This window comes from Pezoporus flaviventris, unplaced genomic scaffold, assembly GCF_033815535.1.
Source record: "Pezoporus flaviventris isolate CSIRO_AGI_PZ_B2104156 unplaced genomic scaffold, CSIRO_AGI_Pfla_v1 ptg000066l, whole genome shotgun sequence".
Classification (NCBI taxonomy): Eukaryota; Metazoa; Chordata; class Aves; order Psittaciformes; family Psittacidae; genus Pezoporus; species Pezoporus flaviventris.
In genome coordinates this window covers 1,157,744-1,177,487 of record NW_026892614.1, presented here as the reverse complement: position 1 = coordinate 1,177,487, position 19,744 = coordinate 1,157,744, and the positions used below count along the sequence as shown (strand labels likewise).

The 19,744-nt window shown below is 40.8% G+C and overlaps 1 protein-coding gene across 2 annotated transcripts in view; it reads left to right on the top strand.

Annotated features, from left to right (window-relative positions):
* Nucleotides 1-19,744, top strand: part of DAAM2 (dishevelled associated activator of morphogenesis 2) — a 172,396-nt gene that overhangs the window by 141,916 nt on the left and 10,736 nt on the right. For both annotated transcript variants that reach the window (XM_061470898.1, XM_061470897.1), the window contains 7 exons: nucleotides 3,621-3,705; nucleotides 5,107-5,213; nucleotides 5,924-6,012; nucleotides 6,763-6,931; nucleotides 8,673-8,780; nucleotides 9,815-9,875; nucleotides 14,383-14,514. In XM_061470898.1, coding sequence (XP_061326882.1) covers nucleotides 3,621-3,705; nucleotides 5,107-5,213; nucleotides 5,924-6,012; nucleotides 6,763-6,931; nucleotides 8,673-8,780; nucleotides 9,815-9,875; nucleotides 14,383-14,514 — 751 coding nt within the window. The remainder of the gene's footprint in view (nucleotides 1-3,620; nucleotides 3,706-5,106; nucleotides 5,214-5,923; nucleotides 6,013-6,762; nucleotides 6,932-8,672; nucleotides 8,781-9,814; nucleotides 9,876-14,382; nucleotides 14,515-19,744) is intronic.

Below are 19,744 nucleotides of genomic sequence, written 5' to 3'. Positions count from 1 at the left end.
AATCAATGGGTATATTTAAGGAGGAAAAATGAGCAAGCACTGCATGTCTTTAAGGGAAGTTGGTGTAAAACTGCGACATCTCCCAGGCATGTTCAGAGTCAGGCCACCATCTTTCTCCAAGGGAGAACAATAAACCACTTGATGTCTGTAAGTGAAGCTGGTGTTAAATCAGCCGAGGTGTCCTGGGGAGATTAGTGATGAATTACTCTGCAGAGTCCATAGAGATTATTTATGGAGCCAGAGGGGATAGAGGGAGGCAGACTAAGTACCATATTAGAAGTTATTTGGTACATGTTGATCTTTAAGATTGCTTGAAAATGACTCAAGCAGTTGGACTTCCATATGCTGCCATCAGATGTACAGCCGAGGGAAGAAGGAGGGACTACTCTCAGTAAAGATCCTTTTCCTTCCTCATCTGACCAGCATCAGGCTGCTGTTGAACAAAACCAGTCAATATCTGTGCTATGAATGAATGTGCTGCAGCTGAGGAAAGGGGGAGTGCACTTCCTTCTGGTCACGTTTACTTCCTGAGTTCTGATGGCAGGATCTGTGAGTTAGTGAGGTGTCATGCAGGGCAAATACAGCTTGAATTGTATGCTGCTCTGAATTGAGTTGTCTCCAGCAGCTGGAGGAAAAGTGCCTGGATCTGCGAAGCCTGTAGGAAAGTCATTGCAGGCTTTCCACTAGACACTGATATGCAATTTCTGTAGTGTAAATTTTTGGACCGTAATTCCACTTTAATTTGCTGTCTGTCCCATATGAATTTTAGGCTTCAAGCCATGCCTCTGTTCAGTTCTAAATGGAAAGATTTTACACATCTGCCTCAGGTTCCTCTTTAATCAGTTCACCTGTTTCTATTTAAAAGCAGCACATCTGTTTCATGTTACTCCTGGCCATCTTTAAGATCTACTGCATGGCTTGCGCATGAGTTTTGAAAATACAAGAAGAATCACTTGATTAACAATTCTTTAGCCAGTTATTCATCCAGTTTTTAAGTGGGAAGATCCCTGTTTTGTGCTGTTGGAGCACAGTTCTTGAAATACATCCTGCCCCAGAAGAGGAACAAGCCCACTTTGGAACAGTAAGATTGTTTTGCTGTAAATCCTTCTGTACTTGTAATTGGATTGGTAATAATCTAGGATGCACACCTGCAGGCATTGTGACCCTGTTACAGGCCTGTAAGTCACTAAGTTAAAATGCTTCTTGGCAAGGGGCTGGCAAGCTTTCTGCTCCTCTCTACTGTGGGCTAAACCAGTCCACCAGAAGCTTTCCTGCTGATGGCAGGGGACAGGCTCATCCAAGAAATCCAAGTGTTTGTGTAAGTATCTGTCCTTGGGGCTCTCAATTATTTTTGAATGGAAGATGTTTTGAAGTGTATTTAGTGCTGGTAAATGGCAGCAAACAGAGGAGCTTGGAATCTGATGTCCTTGAGCTCCTGAACAGAACAGCAAATCAGCAATAATGTGTGTTGCACCTTCTGTTGATGTACCTCAAACCTGTTTGTTTGGTCCTGTTTCCTGCCTCCCCAGACACAGACAGAGGTACTTGTACTGTGCAGTGGAGTGGTCAGTTTAGTAATTGCTCAAGTTATTTGCATAGAAAAAAAAAATTAAACTTGCTCTCACTGTTTTTATCCTCAGCAAAAGTACCAACAAAATTTACCCACTCCTTGGTGTTCATGGGTTGGCTTCTTGCATCTGACAGACTGTGTGTCTGTGTTACAAGGCTCAGCTAATCTGCAGGCTCCCTACTGTGGAAAATGTAAAGTGTTCTCTAAAGGAAAAGTAACCAACAAAACACAGCACTTTGAAAACTGCTGGCACCAAATTTTCTGGGCATGTGTGTATGTGTCTGCTAGGAGCCAGGCCCACACCCACTAATATGCTTCTCAGCCCTCATGTGGTCAGTTTTTTTGATCAGTTCCGGGTCACACAGCCGTGGGCTTTACAATTCGTTATTATTAAAGCCAAAAGAAACCCTTCAATTTTGTGACTGAGATTGTAGAGCTTTATGCGGAACCCCGTGTTTTGAGGTTTGTTGTTTTGATCCTCAATCAAACTGATGATCTAAATAAAAAGTTTTCAGCCTTTTCACTGTAAAACATCTAATCCTTGTATCTCATACATGCGTGGCCCAATTATGTAGCTTTTCTGGAAATTCAGTAGCTTTATCTTAGCTGGTATCACTTTGGCCTCCTTGTCAAAAATAGACACAATGACCAGCTAGGAACAGAGCAAGAACAATTAGTTCAGAGGTGTAATATGTAAAAGCTTTTGAATGTCTGCTGATTCGTATTTTAGTTTCCAGGTGTTGATTACATTGAGTAATATTAAAATGGTTTAAGTCTCTTAGATTTAGTAATATTAGTCTGTAAAAATAAAACTTGCTCTTTTGCTTTTGCCTAGTTTCAAAAATACGATTCTATTCAAATGGCAGTAGCAATGTGAAATTTCAACATGGAATTTCTTAGCACTGAAGACAAAAACATTCTGCCTCATGCATCAGCCCATCTCTTACTCACATTTGCATTTTCTCTTTCTTCTGTCAATTAATTATATTGATTGTAAAAGGTCCATGGAGACTGCAGACTTCACTCCTCAAATACTTCTTTTCACACTTTCCTGGCTTAGTCACAAAATTGAGATTTTCTTGTGGATAGCCTTTCCTTTATGGTTCATTTGGTCCTCCTCTACTCTCCTGAAATGACTAATGAAGGTGTCGTGGCTAGGGGTGGTGGGGTAGAATTTGTCAGTTGTGCATTTCCTCAATGACATCTGTGCTGAGAACCATCAAGTTCATTTCATATAATCTATCAAGGAATCTCTCAATAATCACAAATGTTGATGACTCCTGTCTGCCCTGGGTTTCAAGTGGAGACCTTGAGAGGCTTTTTTTTTTTTATGCTGTGTTTTGTTGTAACTGATGACCCCTGTTCATTGCACACAGATGGACAGGGGTAGGTGGGAAGGAGAGTGTAATTTTAATACCTCAGATAATATTAATAAGCTATTGTTTTCAGAGCACTTTGTTATTGGATGCAAAACATGGATATGTAGAGGCTGTTAATTCCTTCTTCAGCTGTGACTGCTAACAGAGCAAACTTACCTAACACAACCAGTCTTCTTACAAGAAACTCTGTTCTCAGATCTCTAAGGGAAAGAACAGTCCCATTACTTGTTACTTGGGAGATACTTTAATACCTCAGGGTATTACATGGGCTTACAGTCACTTACAAGTCACATAGATTCAAGGGGTTTCTTGTTAAAGAACTTAATGAGGGAGGTATCTGATACGGGGGGAAGTTGGAAGTTGATCTTTGAGGATCTGATTGTTCTTAATAATCTAATTTTTGACATCGAATGTTTAATTATCTGAAGAGGATAAAATATATGATCTATAAAATCTCTGCTTTGGAACTGATTCATTCATCTTACTGAATACGCTAGAACAGCAGTTTCATACTAGAGCTTTCCATGGTTCTTTTAACAGCAGTTTCATACTAGAGCTTTCCATGGTTCTTTTGTAACTTTTTAGTGCAGTTTTTCGGGCTTCCTACTTCCTGAAAGTGTCAGAGGCACTTAAGCTTTGCACTAATGGTCCAATGTTGATACTGTTGAAAGGCTGAAGCTGACTAATGAAGAAATCAGACAAGCAATCTTGAAGATGGATGAACAAGAAGATCTAGCAAAAGATATGCTTGAGCAGGTGAGAAAGTTTGCAATTGGATATATCTTATTCTTAAGTCCCTCACTGCCCTTTTTTCACCTAAAGTGGATAGATGTACTGGCTCTGCTGGCATGTCTGCAGATCTGAACTTGGCCCCATCATGTCAGTGGAGCACATGAGAGCACAAGGGAAGTCTTTCTCCCAGTATTGTCAGATATACCTTCCTTGTGTAACTCTGTATCGGGTTGACTTTGTAAGTTTTCTCTTCTTGATCCAAAATATGCATGGTTACTGTTGGTATGAGGTTTCCTTTCATGTCCTCTCTTCTCACCTGTGATTTTTCCATAATTTTCCCCATCTATTCTTTATACTGCTGATTATTTTTTTATCATTCTTTTTTCTTTTTCTTAATTTCCCTTCCCTATCTGCAGCTTTTCCATTGTGAAATGCCATGAACCAGGTCTTTTAAGTCAATGGTTAGAGCTGAGACTAGAAGAGATCTCACATTCTAACTAGAAGGGTTAGGAATGGAGTCAGGGTCTCCTATCTTCTGCAGCTGGTTCGCCCAACAAATGTGATTCCTTCTTTGTGTGCAGCCATGGTATTTAATCATGTGCAAAGAAGATCTTCCATTTTAAATTTATAGCCTACTTGTTATCTGAATGTTCACAGCTGTTCTAGAAGTCACTGCAAGATTATGATGCTCCACACCTTTGAATATCACATTTTGTGGGAGTAGGATAAAATATTAAAAAGGAAAGTGCTTGATATGCCTTGTGAGCAGTTTTTGTGGTTGTGTGTTGAGGCTGTGTGCATGGCAATATTTATAACCATACTAAAGCACAACTACCACCAGATATGTCAAAAATCCATCAAACTATGCTTTTAAGGTCAGCATATGAATAGCAGTCAGTGTCAGACACATATCTAGTCACTTGGTTGTTGTTTATTGTTTCAGCAGAGTAGGGCAGACCCAAGAGAGAGATAGATGAGGCTTTGTGTGTACTCTAGGATAGGCACGATGGGTACTTCACACTGAATAGGACACATCCTGCTCTTTTTGCATAAATCTAAACTCCAGGTAATGCTGTGGGAATCAAAGTTCTCTCGGTACTTCCCCTTGGATAAGTTGCAGTAGCAGTTGGCCTTTAGGATGTAAAACTGGGAAATTCCCCATAGAGTTAAGAATCAATCTAATGGGGTCAGTGAGGGATAAAGACAGAATGGCAAGCAGGGGTTTAAAAAAGGTCAGTTTTGTATCTGCAGCTGTGCTATTTTGAAGTTACGGTCACATGGGTGAGTCAACCTAATGTTTCCCCATGGTAGCAGAGAAATCTGAGGGCCCTCTGTCTCTCCATCAGGGTGTTTTGTGCTTCACTGTCCCTCTCTCCTTTTCACTGGACCACTTATCTCCATGTTGGTTTGTCTGTGTCACTCCAGCTGCTGAAGTTTGTTCCTGAAAAAAGCGACACTGACCTGTTGGAGGAGCATAAACACGAAATTGAGCGCATGGCCCGGGCAGATCGTTTCCTCTTTGAAATGAGCAGGTCTGTTTGATACATTATGGGAAAGTGCTCAAAGGGCTTCTTGGAAGCAGCAGTAATAGTTATTGAAAATGGATCATCTGGCACTGAAGGGGAATGTGCAAGAGATTGTGGGCCAGCATTATACCCTGCATTTGATAGAAGCCCGCAAATGTTACAAGTATTTCCATTCATTACACAAACTTTTTATTGATGATAAGGACTTTCCGTGCTGTCATTTAAGGCCATGTCCCCTGATGACAAGCAGAAATTTGCCTCCTCTGACTAAACTTGTTCACTAAAAGGAATTCAGATCCAACTATCAGATGTACCATAGTCAGGGGTCATGATTTCATGTAGATCCCTTTTTCCACTCAGCTATCTCATCTTCTGACCACCTTTCTTATTCCAACTTTGCTGCACCCGTGATCAGGATTAACATCTTTTTCTGCTAATTGAGATGCAGCTGGCATCTCCCATGAGTCTCGTATTTTGAGAGTAATGGGAATTCCTCCAGCTGCTTTTCAGTTGTAATCAAAATATGCCTTGAGTTCCTCCATTTTTATAACAAGGTTAATTATGTAGTGTCAGATGTTTGAACTATGTCTGTAATCCCATGCATAGGCCTTATGGGACTGAACATCCAACCATTAGATTACATAGGCAGTATACTGGCTCTGTGCTCAGAAGTACAATTCCAGTTCAGTGTTGGCTTTCCTCTGCCCTTCATGCAGAATTGACCACTATCAGCAGCGGCTGCAAGCATTATTCTTTAAGAAGAAGTTTCCAGAGAGGCTGGCAGAAGCAAAACCAAAAGTGGAAGGTATGGTTAAAGCTTTTGCTAAGAGTTGGGTTAAGAGAGGCTTGTCTCCAAAGGAGGTGCTGTTACATGTGTGGTATGATTGTGGAGTCAGTGAGTCTGAGGCATGTCATGTGCTAAGAAATTAATTCTGTCTAACGATCTTCTTTCACCCATTGAATTAATGAAGTCATCTTCATGACTGCTACACTGTAAATATGAACTGTCAGATGTGGCAATGTGCTGCCAGGCTGTCCTGAGCTGCCAAAAGGTTTCATGGCCTCTCTGTGCAGGTCAGCCTTCCCTTCTCACCCTCAAGTTCTTGCACCTTACCTCTCCTTGGGGTAGTCAGAATAGATGCCTCAGGTCATTGGTATTCCGGGAATGCCTAACTTACACAGAGGGAGGTGTATGGCTTCTTCTGCACCACGTCCATGGTTATTGCAGGGAGGAGGTGAGTGTATCCAGTTCTGCTCAAGCGTTTCCCCTGTTCTTGCTAGCTATGATTTTAGAGTGTGAGGTCCAGCAGCACAGCCTTGCTCCTGGATTCAGATGAGCATCTTGCAGTCTAGATGTAGTTCATCTTCCTTCCCATTCTTCTGGTTCTGGGCATGTGGGTGCAGGAAGGACAATACACATACAGACTGTGTTGCAGCATTTGCTGGGCAATAGTGAGATGAGCATTTTAAGGTACTTCGAATTACAGGGCCCAGCATGTTAAAAACAGCCACTGTGCACAATAACCTGTTCTTCTTTTTATTTCCTCTTTTCAAGCCATTCTTCTGGCATCCAAAGAACTCATCCGAAGCAAGCGTTTGAGGCAACTCCTGGAGGTAGTTCTGGCCTTTGGGAATTTTATGAACAAGGGCCAAAGGGGAAGTGCTTATGGCTTCAAAGTCTCCAGCCTGAACAAAATTGCAGATACCAAATCCAGCATAGACAGGTATGCTAGAAGGCTGTGAATGAGTTAGTTACTGTGCTGCTGTATTTCTTGCCATAGTAATGAAAACAGGTTTTGTTTTGTTTTTTTGTAACTCTGTAGACCATTTAAAATAATGTCAGATTTGGCATTTAAACAGTGTTTTTCACTCTAAAAGATCCTGCAGTAGTTAAGACCAGCTATTAACACAGCACTCAAGTTCTGCTGTTTCTTTGGATATTGCACATCTGTTGCTGGATTGTTTCTGCAGCACTACGCAAAGATGACAAAAGTAGTATTTCACAAATAACTGAAATAAGATTTTGGGGGAGGGAGGATTTCTATGGAATTTGCCCTTTATACCAAAGTTTTATGGCCATGGTTTTCCTAAAAAAGAAAACAAAAAATTCTGACCACAGTTTTATGTCTCCTGTGAAACATGGCACACGTTTCTGATGCAGGACTGTCATAAACTGGCTCTCTACCTGCACCAGTAGGGGAACCACAGTGCATAGCTTTGGGAGACTGAGCCAGGTTGTATCTAGAGCAGTTAAGGAAAATAGCTGGTTTTGGAAAGGAAAGTGGAATTTACTATTTATGGACATGGGCTATCCCATGTTTTACCCCACATCCCCATACTGGTTCTGGAAATTAACTGAGCTATGACTGGTGAGAAAATACTGGTTTTGTGCTCCTGCAGCATTAAGATTTTCCTTGTAGGTCTTCTATATTATTTCTTACTAACTAACACCTTCCTTGGCTTGTGAGACCTGCTGAGACCATAGTTGTGGTGAAATGATTGAAGGCTGTGACAGAATGAGTGATGGCAGTAAGTAGCCATGGGAAATTCATCCCTACCTAACAGAGTCCTGTTTTGACTACCATGATGTCCTTTCTGTATTCCAAGGCTAACACTTGTGTTGCTAGTCTTGAACATTTTTTGCCTTAATGTAGCCTGGCTTGATTTTTCATATATTGAATGTCCTGTGCAAATTCTGTTCTCACAAGCTCCCAGCACCCAGGCTCTAGTCTGTGTGAAGCAGTGGCCATCTGCTGTCTTGCCTATCAGTTAACCACATAACACCCACCTCAAGTAGCTGTTATGGCTGGCTGTTCTCTCTACATGCAAAATTCACTACTGTAAAATTCATCATTTACTTCACAAAATTTCTTAAACCTTCTCCTGCATCCCCCATACACCTCATTTTTAACCACTCCTGCCTGAGCTGCCATTGTTCTTAGTGAGCCTGACCACTACTCGTAAGTATAGCTGTTTCATTTCTGCAGTTTTCTTTTCAGTTTCTTCAGTCCTCAAGAACCTTTTCCTCTTCTTAGTTAACTCTTATGTTTTATTCACATAGAATCTGAGAACAACTCACTTTTCCCTTATGAGTTAATGTCACTTTAGTAGTATTAGTTGCTTATTCCCTGAAGTATCTGGGGACAAATATTATGTTTTACACAATTCTCTTTTCTGTTACACTATTTACACAGATGGATGGAAGCATGCTGGTACTTCCAGAATAAATCAAGGCACAATATATTGCTTGAGGTTTTAGGAAGGATGTGTCATAAAGAGCTAATTCATTTCAGTCTGTGATACTTTTCTTTCAGTTACAGAGCTGCTAATTGCTGATATATTGTCTGTTTTGATCATTCAAGCACATTTCCTACCCAAATATTTTTCACTGATTTGTCACAATCCTCCCACCATCCTTTTCCTTCTTCTTTCTCATTTCTCCCTTTTTTTTTTTTTTTTCTTTAGAAACATTACACTTTTGCACTACTTAATTATGATCTTTGAAAAGAGTTATCCAGATATCCTGGATATTCAGTCTGAGCTGCAGCATCTTCCAGAAGCAGCAAAAGTCAAGTAAGTCCAGTGCTGTTGCTTGCTTCCAGAGCTGGAGTTTCTAGTGATTTCTGTTAACTCAATGATCATTATTTTTTTCATTGCTGTTTTCAGTCTTACAGGGGAAATGCCTTTGCTCACATCCTTGATGTGATTAACAATCCGTTATTGTTAATAATCAACAATTATTGTTATTGATTAATTATTATTAATAATTAATAAAATTATCAGAGATTTTGGCTAGGGAACTACTCCAGGTAATGAAAGACAAGTGAAAAAAATAAAAGTAGGTTCAAACTTAGAGGAATTTATTAAGGCTTTAGTGGTGTTTTTGAGATGTAAACTACTACTCACCAACTACTTGGAGGAGATACCTGCCTATTCACAAATGGGTACTACCTAGTTTGGGTTTTTTTTCTTTAAAGTCCTAGAAAAAAACTTGTTTCTATATGATGAGCAGAAATTCAGTAGAACACTTGTGTCTAGAGAAGCATGTATTAACAGAGTTCTATGCTCATTTAAAATGTAAGCTTGCAAGGACTACCATATGGTAGAAATGCAGATGGAAAAAACAATGTTTGGACTCTGAGGAGTAAAAAATCACAAGTAAGTGTACTGCTAATGGGATTTAGTAGTTAAGTAGTTCAAGAATCATATGTAGAGATAATCTGAGACTCCAATAATGTGTCTGGTAAAGCTGGGGTCCTTGCTTGTGCTTATTATTGCAAGCTGGCCTTGTGGCATACACTCCTTGCTGGTGGGTCAGGCTCAGCAGAGCAGGTGTTCTGACAGCAACCCCTTCTCTTCTTCCCAGGAATATCCTGATCTTCAGTATGAACACAGGCGAGCAGGGTCTGCCTCATATCTCATACAAAAAGCAGCATAGATCATTAACCAGGCCCCTTCCCCTCACTCCTAATCATTTGGCATGGCTGGTGCCAAAGGCCAGATACCAGACTTGATGGGCCAATGGTCTGTTCTGCCTCACAGTTCCTGTATTCTTGAGTAACACTGCTCTTTTTGTTCTGTCTGCCCTGTGTCTGTCTCCTGTGCAGCCTGGTGGAGCTGGAGAAGGAAGTTAACAACATAAAGAACGGATTGAAAGCTGTTGAAGCTGTAAGTATCTGAAGGTTTGCAAAGAGCCATACTTAAAATATCTCACTCAGAATCAGGAGCACTATATGTTTTATGATAAGAGAAAGTGGGCTTTCTCTTCCCATTCCTTTCCATTCTGGTCCAGAATGCATTAACCAAGTAAAAACAAATAAAAGCTTCTCATGTGGACCTCCTGCTGATGATCTTAGCAGAGTTAAGCCTAATGAAAAGCTTGTTTGATCTCAGCCTGGAAAGTAAATGAACAATTTGACAAATGGTATGGACTGAAAGAAAAAATAAAATTCTTGCTCCTTCTTACTAAGGGATGTCTGGCTGCTGAGCAGGTGTTTCATGTGGCTGTTGGAGTAGTAGTAAACAGGTAGTGGACTTCTAACTGCAGCCCTAATCTATCCTAAGCACTCCTTGGTAAGGCAAAGGAAAAGATAAACTAGTTAAAGATGAGGGAGCTGAGCTGACAAGCAAAGCAGCAGTGGTGTTTTTTCCTGCTGTTAATGAAAGTCTTTTAAGCTGGACTTAGCTTGCCTGTGTTCTGTTTATACTTACATAGTGCAGAGCCTTACATCTGAACACAAAACAGTACAAATGGTGCACTGGCACAGTTGTGTGTACTGAATTACAAGGGTTAAAGCTGAGGGATGGGCCCAAATGCTCCCTGGAGCCACAAGTTCATGTGTCAGCTGTGGTTCCCCTCCCTGGAAGCCTGCATTAGTTAAGCTCTTGATTTTGTTCCTGGGGAAAGACTCCAGCCTAACTGAGACAGGAGAGCATACAGCATGACACCATGTTTGGTGGAAGGAAGTAGGAACTCTCATACGTGCCTCTTGCTCATGTCATTGACATGTGTATGGCTTTGAACAACCCCATGCTTTCCAAACCTAACTACTCTGATTCTGTGATTTGCCTCCTCTTTGTGAAATGGCAGCTACAAATAGCTGCCATTCTTAGAAGGCCTGATGTGAGAAATGTCAAATTAGCGTCTGCACAGCAGTTGAAATAGTAAACATTAACACTGAAGTCATTCTGTTGTCTCTGTCCCTCAACGTCTCCCATCATCTGCACAGATAAATACATTCTGATCCTAAGAACATCATTCTGTCTCTCTGCAAATATAGAAACAAAATCCTACATTTAGGTTGGTGCTGGCATCTCTTGCCTGTTGGATATACTAAGGGAACAGTACTGCTGAGAGGCAAGGCAGAGGTCTTCAGAGCTCTAGAAAGTCCCTGATGTGTTTAACTTTCTTTGCCCTTTCACACAGGGTTTTATTAGACACACTTTTCAGAATCCCTTTGTCTTCAAGTGTTTCACCTGTCTTTTTCAACTCGTGTCAGTTTAATGCTAGTTTAATGCTCTAGTGGTGCATTTGAGATGGGGAACATTCTGCACTGGGACTGCTGGAAAAGGGATCAGTTGCTGGGAATTGCATTGGGTGGTTTCTGCACAAGGATTACCTGTGTACAAGTAACTAACTCAGGACCCTCCCATCCTCCTCATTCACTGACTTAATTTTCCTTTTATCTGGCCTGAGTTTGGTTGGGCTCTGGGGGTAGAGGAAGGGATATTTGGCCTGTCAGCAACAACAATCTCCAAGAGTTCATCATGTAATTAGCCAGTGATCTTCCCACAAAAAAAAAAAAAAAACAAAAAAACTTTCTAAAGCTTATTTCTGGGTTGTTGGGGTAAGAGACAGCACAGCCATGAGAAAAGATACTTACACATCCATGGAGTACAGTGCTTGAGGATTAAAAATCTCCTGTAAGGGAAGGCTGACATGGAGTTCATGTCACGAAGAGAGGCCAAGTTTTGACTGGGACCCACAGTTCCCCCCATTGAAATATGAGTGCCTACTTCTGTTTTCCTTTATGTGACTGGGTTATTTGTTTTGCCTTTACAGCCAATTTTTCTTCTCTTTCCCATACATGGGTTCCATGGACAACCTTTTCTCCCCATTCAATCACCATCTTCCAACCTCACTGTTCTCCCTGCCATGGTATTTTTCGACTGGGGCTGCCAGCACCTCCCAGTCTGCTTGCTCAATTCATGTTTTTTTGGTGTGTAAAAAGCAGCACTATAGCAACAATGGAAGATCAGTGTCAGGTGGAAGGTGGAGGAGGGGAAGGTGTGATTCTTGATTCCATTCCAGTGTGTTCTCACCACAGCCTTGGCTCCAGTGACTGAGAAGTTTCTTCAAAGCCCCTTAAGAATAGAAAGCTAAAAATAGTTTCACAGTCAGATGATCTTAAAGGTACTGTTAACCCTTTGCCTTCCTGAGCTGGAAGCTTCTTTGTAAAAATAAGACACAGTCATTTTCAAGAGGTGCATGCAGCTGTCGCCTTTGAGTAGGATGGTCCCAGAAGGACAACTAAGTAGTTCTTGGTCTTCTCCAAATCAGGAAGTGAATTCTGTCAGCAGAGCCCTTCTCTCATGTGGCAAGAAGATCATAACAATTGCTTGAGAAGCCAGTGCTATGCCTGTATGTTTAATCTCTCTAGAGAATCAGCAGCCCACCCCACAGGAGCTTTTCCTAGCTTCTCCAGTTGTGCTGTTATGATTAGTATATACCATTTCTAGAAGATACAGATGAGTTTCTTATACTCTGGAATCACTCTTGGGCTGATTACATAATCATGCTGGTTACTTGTCTTTTGTTGGTTTTTATTTTGGAAGAATTATTCTGCAGGGGAGGACTGAATTTGAAACGGAAGGGCAGACCACCTAATCTTAGTTTGCCCTCCAGTAACATCCCAAGTGCCATGGCTTTCAACAATGTGTAAGATGACAGAACTGTTTTACCCACCTGCTTAAGGAGAGGGGAAGAGAGGGTAGAGCAACTTTCAGCTAAAATTAACTTATAAATTACAGTGGGAAATAGTGTCTGAGGAAAAAAAATATGAATGATTCTTAGAAGCACTTGAAGTGACATTTATTGTATGCATAAAGTCCAATTCAAAGTAATTGTAACATAGAGACAATTCATTGCAAAGTAATGTAAATGAGTCGTGCTCCCGGCACCATCCCTTGTGATGTGTTCGGAAAAGAAGTGGAGAAGAGAATGTAATATAAAGCATGGGAAGTAGCACTTCTTTAATATGGATTTTTCTCTGGCCATCTGCTCATTTCTTTTCTTTTCTCTTTTCTGCCTTGTGGTCTTTCCTTGTAGTGGTTACATTCTCTTTCCAATTCACATCAGACCAGATAGATATATCACATTTGATTTTAGATTGTTGATGGCCAAAGCTATTCTTTGCATTCAGCAGCACTGTGGAGCAAATCCCAAGGGGCTTCTCAGCATAGATGCTTACAAACCTGTCCATTTGGCTCTGTGAACCAATATTTTGATGACTAGTAACACAGAGCACCAAACATGGATGTAGCTGGAGTTGGAGCCAGCACAAAAACATTCTTTTTCCAAAGGGAACAGTGGGTCAGATTGCAACTTGACCTGCTGTTTCATGCTGATTTTCTCTACACAGGAAGTAAGGCTTTATCATTCCCACTGATTATTCAGCTGAGAATAAAGATGAGGCCCAGATCATGATTTCCTTGTCCTCATGAGACTGTCAACAGCATGCAAGCCAAGCACAGGCATAGGAGACTGCCATTCTTACTATAACTTGGTCATTTTGATGAGCTCTGTAGCTCTTTCTGTGCCACAAGTATGGTGAATAGAGTAAGGGAAGAGATAGAATGAGTAATCTTGACTTAAAACTAAAAAACTTGAGCCAGAAAGAAAGAATCTTACAATTTTTTTTTCTCTTCTTTCTGTAGGTAGTGGACAAATAGAGCTTAGTTTTCTGTGGTTTTATGTGGGTTTTTTTTCCTTCTTCATAAAACTTCTTATCATAATAGCCCCAGTTTATAAGTGTGAATTTTATGATTCCAAGCTAATGCTTATTGGTTAGCAGGGTTCTAGCAAATGTTGCACCTGACATCTGTCTGCTTGTTCTTCAGTGGGAGAACTAATTTTGATGTCTTTTTGCTGCCTACCTAGTGCTTTTCAGAGAACTAAAGGGGAGATCCAGAGCTAGGAACTATACAGATTATTCACACATATATGCATTTCCCCAAGAATACAGCTTTTGAGTCACCATGGGAAGAGAAGATGAGGGAAATTCACTATTAAAAATTCCAAAATCACTTGCTACGCAATCTGAATTCTCTATTGTTTGTCATTTTGCACAGGAAAAAAAAAAATGCAGCATTTAATATTCTTGATGCTTAGATTATAAAGTTGCCTTAGAAATTCAACATATTGATGGTTTTCTTGGGAGTGGTTGGTTGAGGATAAAGGAAACCATAACTTCATCCCACCTTAACTTTCCATCTCATACTGAAAAGGCAAAACCTTTGACTAAGTGGGTGGTTTCTAAGTAATAGCTCTGGATGAATGTGTGAGGAGCGGGAGCACAGCATGCTCTGCACTAAGATGGGCTTCCCTACTCCCTTCCTTGTCAGCAAAGAGTCTTTGATGCTTGCCTGTCTATATCTCTTACTTCTTCTCTTTCAGGAACTCGATTATCAGAAGAGACGCATGTGGGAATCAGGGGACAGGTTTGTTCCCGTCATGAGCGATTTCATCACTGTGGCCAGTTTTAGCTTCTCGGAATTAGAAGACCTTCTCAATGAGGCTAGAGACAAGGTAAGAATACTTTTTGAGTGTCTAGGGTTTTTCACTGGCTCAGTCAAAAGCCTGATCGAAACAGAAGCAGTAATGCTGGATGCTGAGACTGTAGTGAAAACTGTAATAGACACTGAAAATGGTTTAGGTTGAAGCTTCTTACTTTTCCTAATCTAGTGTGTAGCCATTTAGAATAAATTTTAGGTTTAAAAGAGTGCTCTTGCCCACTTCTTGCTAATCTTTCTTAGTATTATCCATGTGTGCCATAGAATTGCGATGGCAACATGGTATCACACCATGTGGTTGTGTTGAAGGGACTGCTTTTGAGAAGTCTCTCAAAAAGAGTTCCTTTAGTGATAGTGACTTCATAACTTTTACCTTCTTCTTTTGACTTCATCCCACTGTGCTTATTCAGCTGGGGACATTTGTGTTTAATTTTCTTAAAAAATACACCTCTGGGTAGTTTGGTAACCCTGAATACCTGATCTTTTCCATGTATACTTCTCTGTTACTTCCTGTATTTCATTGCAAGGATAGAAATCCCAAACATGCATGGTTTGTCTGACATTATTGGTTCCTTTTTATACAGTCAGCACCACGTGCATGTTACTTTTCAGGTGCTGCTCTGATCATTTTGTCCTTTCACTGTCTGCATCTCCACTACCAGATTTGTACAACTAAAGAGGTGCTTGTTCTTTGCTGATGATTGGGGTCTGGCACTAATCCCTCTGTCTCTCAGCTGAATGAGAGTATTTATATGAAAAGATCATAAGCATATGAAAGTCTTTAGAGAAGAGCAAGTTCTAAAGTAAATGATAAGTAATGGCAAATCTGCCCTTCTTGGCTGGCATGTTAAAAGTGCTTTTGGCTTTATGAAGCAAACGTGTTATTTGGTTTGCATTGAATTGTTTCCACAGCTGGTGTCAGTCCTTGTATCGCTAAGGGACCTATTGCATTATTAACAAAACCTGTGTTGTGCCAATGGATTGGTAAGCCTTAAATTTTGAAGGATAGGCAGAACAGAGGCTGAGGATCTGAACAGTAAGACTCCTCACTTATCCAGTCTCTCTGCCGTAATGTCATTCTGCATTTCCTTGCTATGGAGATAATGTTGGTAATATGGACTTGCACAAAACAAATATTTAATATTCTGTATCTTCACAAAATTTACTGAGAAAAGCTCAGTTTTCTTTAGTTTGGGGGCTTCTGTTTTATGACTAGATAAATATTTCAACTTCATTATAGTTACATGCACATTTCTGAAAGTGAATTCACTCTGTCTTTGGTTTAGACTACCTGCTTTTGGTTTAGTATTAAGATGGTGGTGGTCCTTTCTTTTGGCACTAGGACAAAAGTCCAATGCAGATTCTTTACAAGGTCAGTCAGGGGTTAAAAACCAGAAAGTGGTACGTGTCCAGCCCAGCAATGCAACTTTTCTTGATCAGGCAGTTGCAGGAAAAATGTCATTCTTTTGCTTTAATAATAACCAAGAATCTCCTTACAGACAGACCAATATGTCTGGAAGTTGCTGCATGCTTTTTTAGACATAGCCAACATAAAGCACTCAACATAAAGAGACTTTTTATTTTAATGACTATAACATGCTTAGGAAACGTTTCTTTACCTTCTCCTCACACACCCTTACTATGTTTGAACACACGCCATTCCAGCTTCTGCTCAACCTATGGCTTTGGTTCTTCCACTGGCAAAAAAGTGTCTTCCACTGGCTGCTTTTGGGCTTCTAAAAGGGGTCTGTCTGTCCTTACAAGTGCTCCAGTACTGAGCTATTTCTCATGTTTGCCTCATTGTTTTTCCCTTTTCTTCTTCCTCTTTTTCCTCTTTTTTTTTTTTCCTTAAAAAAAAAAAGCTGAGAATTTTCAACAAACCAGATGTGCTTTGCAAAGCCTACAACATCCTCCAACCTCAGTGGGCTCTCTGTGCTTCTTGAATCACGAGCTCTTCCTTACTATGGAAACCTACTATAACCCCAAATTAAAGGAAGAGAGGGACCAAGACAACAGATTATCCTGTACTTTTTTTTATTTCTCAAAGCAAGTTGAAAAAAAAGGTAGTGAAAGAGGGAGGACTTTGAAAAATATCCTAATGAGCCCAGGAAGAATTGGTCTGGTTCATAGTTTTGTTAATAATAATGAAGCTCTAGTTTTAACAGCTGGAGTTGGATATCATTCTAAATATAGATGTGGATAATTGATTGCCAGGAGGTAATCAGAGCCATGTTTCCTCAGCTGGGATTTAAAACAATACAACTTATCTTTTCAAACCTGGGAATTTTTTTATTTTTTAAAATGCCTTTAGTATTAACAAAAGGCATTTCTTCATTCCTTTTATTTATGGAAACAATCCATTACAAACGTGTGATGCTGACCTGACATTTTTCACAATCCCAAGCAGTACTTTTTTTGGCCTTTTTGCTTAAACCAGGACCATTTACAGTTAGTGACCATGGGGAGGAATTGATATTTTAAACTGAAAGGGCCACATTGTCAGATGCAGGCATCCATGTTTGCAGAGGAAGCCTTGTAACTATACTTATCTTCATGCAGCAAACAGATGGCTTGGTTAAGAACTGATTGAAAACTTAGACTGACTCTTTAAACAGGCTCCCTAGTACAGCTGGTTCTTGTTCTTTTTGTGTTTTTCTCACTTTCAATGCCACTTTATAAGGGAATATATAGATTAGATCAAGGGATAATGTTTTCTGCCATTTCCCATAAACTGGAAGGTGGGGCAGGAGAAAGCGAAATTCTGCCCTAGAATCCTTCATTAGTTGTTACATGGTTGAATAGATGACAAAAAGCTTTTTTTTTTTTCACATCAGAAAGAACAAAATGGGGTTGAATTTTGTCTGTGAACATTTTTCCCTGTGTTTCCTGTGGGGAAATAATGAAAATGCCCAGGCAGAGGAACAGTGACCTCCCATGGTATGAATTTCATTTTCCTATTTGAACAAGGTAACATTTGCTCTATATGAAGTTTTACAACATACTTAAATGCTGAGAGGTATGAACTTAGATTGCTAGACTGCTTCGTAGCTGTTCTACTTTGTGCTTGGTTTATAACAAACTTGTTTTTAAGAAATTTTGGATATTCCTAGAAGAACAAAGTCTGCTCAATCAGGCATTGCCACTCCTGTGATCATAGAATCATAGAATGGTTTTGGCTGGAAGGTACCTTCCAAGTTCCTTCTGGATCTAGTTCCAACCCCCCTGCCATGGACAGGGAACTTTCCACTAGACCAGGTTGCTCAGAGCAACATACAACCTGGCCTTGAACACTAAGCCTCTCTATAGAGGCACAACAGAGGCCACTGCCTGGGCAAGACTGACGAGGTGGGTAGGAAAAGTGTCCATCCCCAGTCTTTCTCATGACAGCTCCTCTCAAACAGTGTTCATCATCATGGAGAAAGGAGTTCAGACTCTGCACATGCATTTAATAAGCTTAGCACATATAGTAATTGTTTTGAAGAACAGAAAGGCAATGAAAGCCAAAATCCATTTAAGAAACTAGTAATTAATGGCAGAATGCTGTAAAGCACACAGAAATACTGTACTCCAAGTCCCAGTTACAGGCTGTGCACTTCAGTCATTCATTTTGGGGGATTGGTATTTTCTGTCAGCCACTGGGGCTAATGAATAAGGAATGGATCAGGATGGAGACTGAGGAAGTCAAGACAATGTACATTACAAAGGGCATGAGCTGGCACCACAGTCGGCTATCAGGAACAGCCTTTTGTTAAATGAATTACGAGCTATGTCTGGTAACTTGGAACTGCAGATGCTTTAGGCCAAGTTGGCATCTAACATATCAGAAATGTTTATAGTGCCTGTATCTCGATTTTGGGGCTGCCAGAGTCATTGTTGAACTCCTGGGAGAATTCTTTAAGAGCATGTAGGCACAAGGAGTGCTGAGCCCAGCCCTGCCTGAAATTGGCTGGGCTCTTTCCATTGACTATTCTGAATCTGTTCCATAAAAAAACAGACATTTATTTGAACTACCTCACTATAGGATTGGAGTCTTCATAACAGCAAACACAAGAGTACTTCTCTGGGGAAAACAATTCATGTTGCATGGCTACATGGTATAATTCATCATACATTGGCTCCTCTGGCAATAGCAGACAGCACAGACAGTTGGAAATTTTTATCATGGCTGTTTTTCCTCCTCCTCATAGAGGCCTGTTCCTGCCATTTCTAGAGCTTGCCACTGTTTAACATTTCGTTGGCAAGCACAGCAGCGAGCGTGTGTGCTGCTGTCCCGTTTTCCCTCTCCCTGCTAAAATGGCTTTTTAAAATAAACAACTGTCTAAACGATTTGCTTTGGCAAGAGGATGAATTCAGTGGAAAGTTTGGCAGAGGAAGCATAGCTGGCACTGAGCTTGTGGACCTGTTGTATCATGGAGCATGGGGGCCCTTATGGTGTGGAAATTAATGTTTTAATGAAAAGAAAAAAAATATATACAGTCCTGTATTACAGTGGAAAACCTGCTGAAACAGTTTTCCATCTCGCTTTTGCTCATGTCATCTGTCCCCAAATGACTTTAGGAACAATCAGGTTTCAGCCCTTGTTCTGCACTATTACAGTACGTCACAAAATTCTGGGAAGCGTTTCGCATGCATGAGGTCTTAGCTACAGATTTCACAGTTGTGGCAAGAGCAGGTACTGCTTGGCAGGGAATCTGCCCATGGAGCAGTGCAGTGATTAGTACAGGGTGACACAGATCCTGTGGCAGAGAGCAGAAGAGAGGGCTGGAGTCCAGAGCACCTAGGTCTGTGCTGCGCTGCCTCTTACGCTCTGAGTGAAGCATGCAGTGTGGTTTTAGCCACTGTGAGGATGTAGGAGCCTGGGCTTCATACCAGGGTTGGGAAGGCTGCCTCCAGCAGCTTGCTGACCTTCATCCAGGCACTAGTGCTTTAAAAAAGCACACATGATAGAAGGACCAGAGCTATGGGGAAACAGAAGTAATAAAAAAGAGGGGTCTGTTGCAATTTAAACAGTGAAAATACAGTGAGGGTCTGTTTACAGTAGTGCACTGAGTTGATGCAGTGCCCTACAGATGTGAGCAACTGATATTTTTTGCTGTTTCTTATACCACATTAGTGGGCAGCACTTGCCTTTCTGTAACAAATGGAGAAAGGAAGACTTAAGAGAGGGAGCCTGAGTTCCCAAGCCACATTATGTGCAGAGCTGGCAGCAGAAGCTGGAACTCCTGACTTGCCTTCCTCTGATCAGT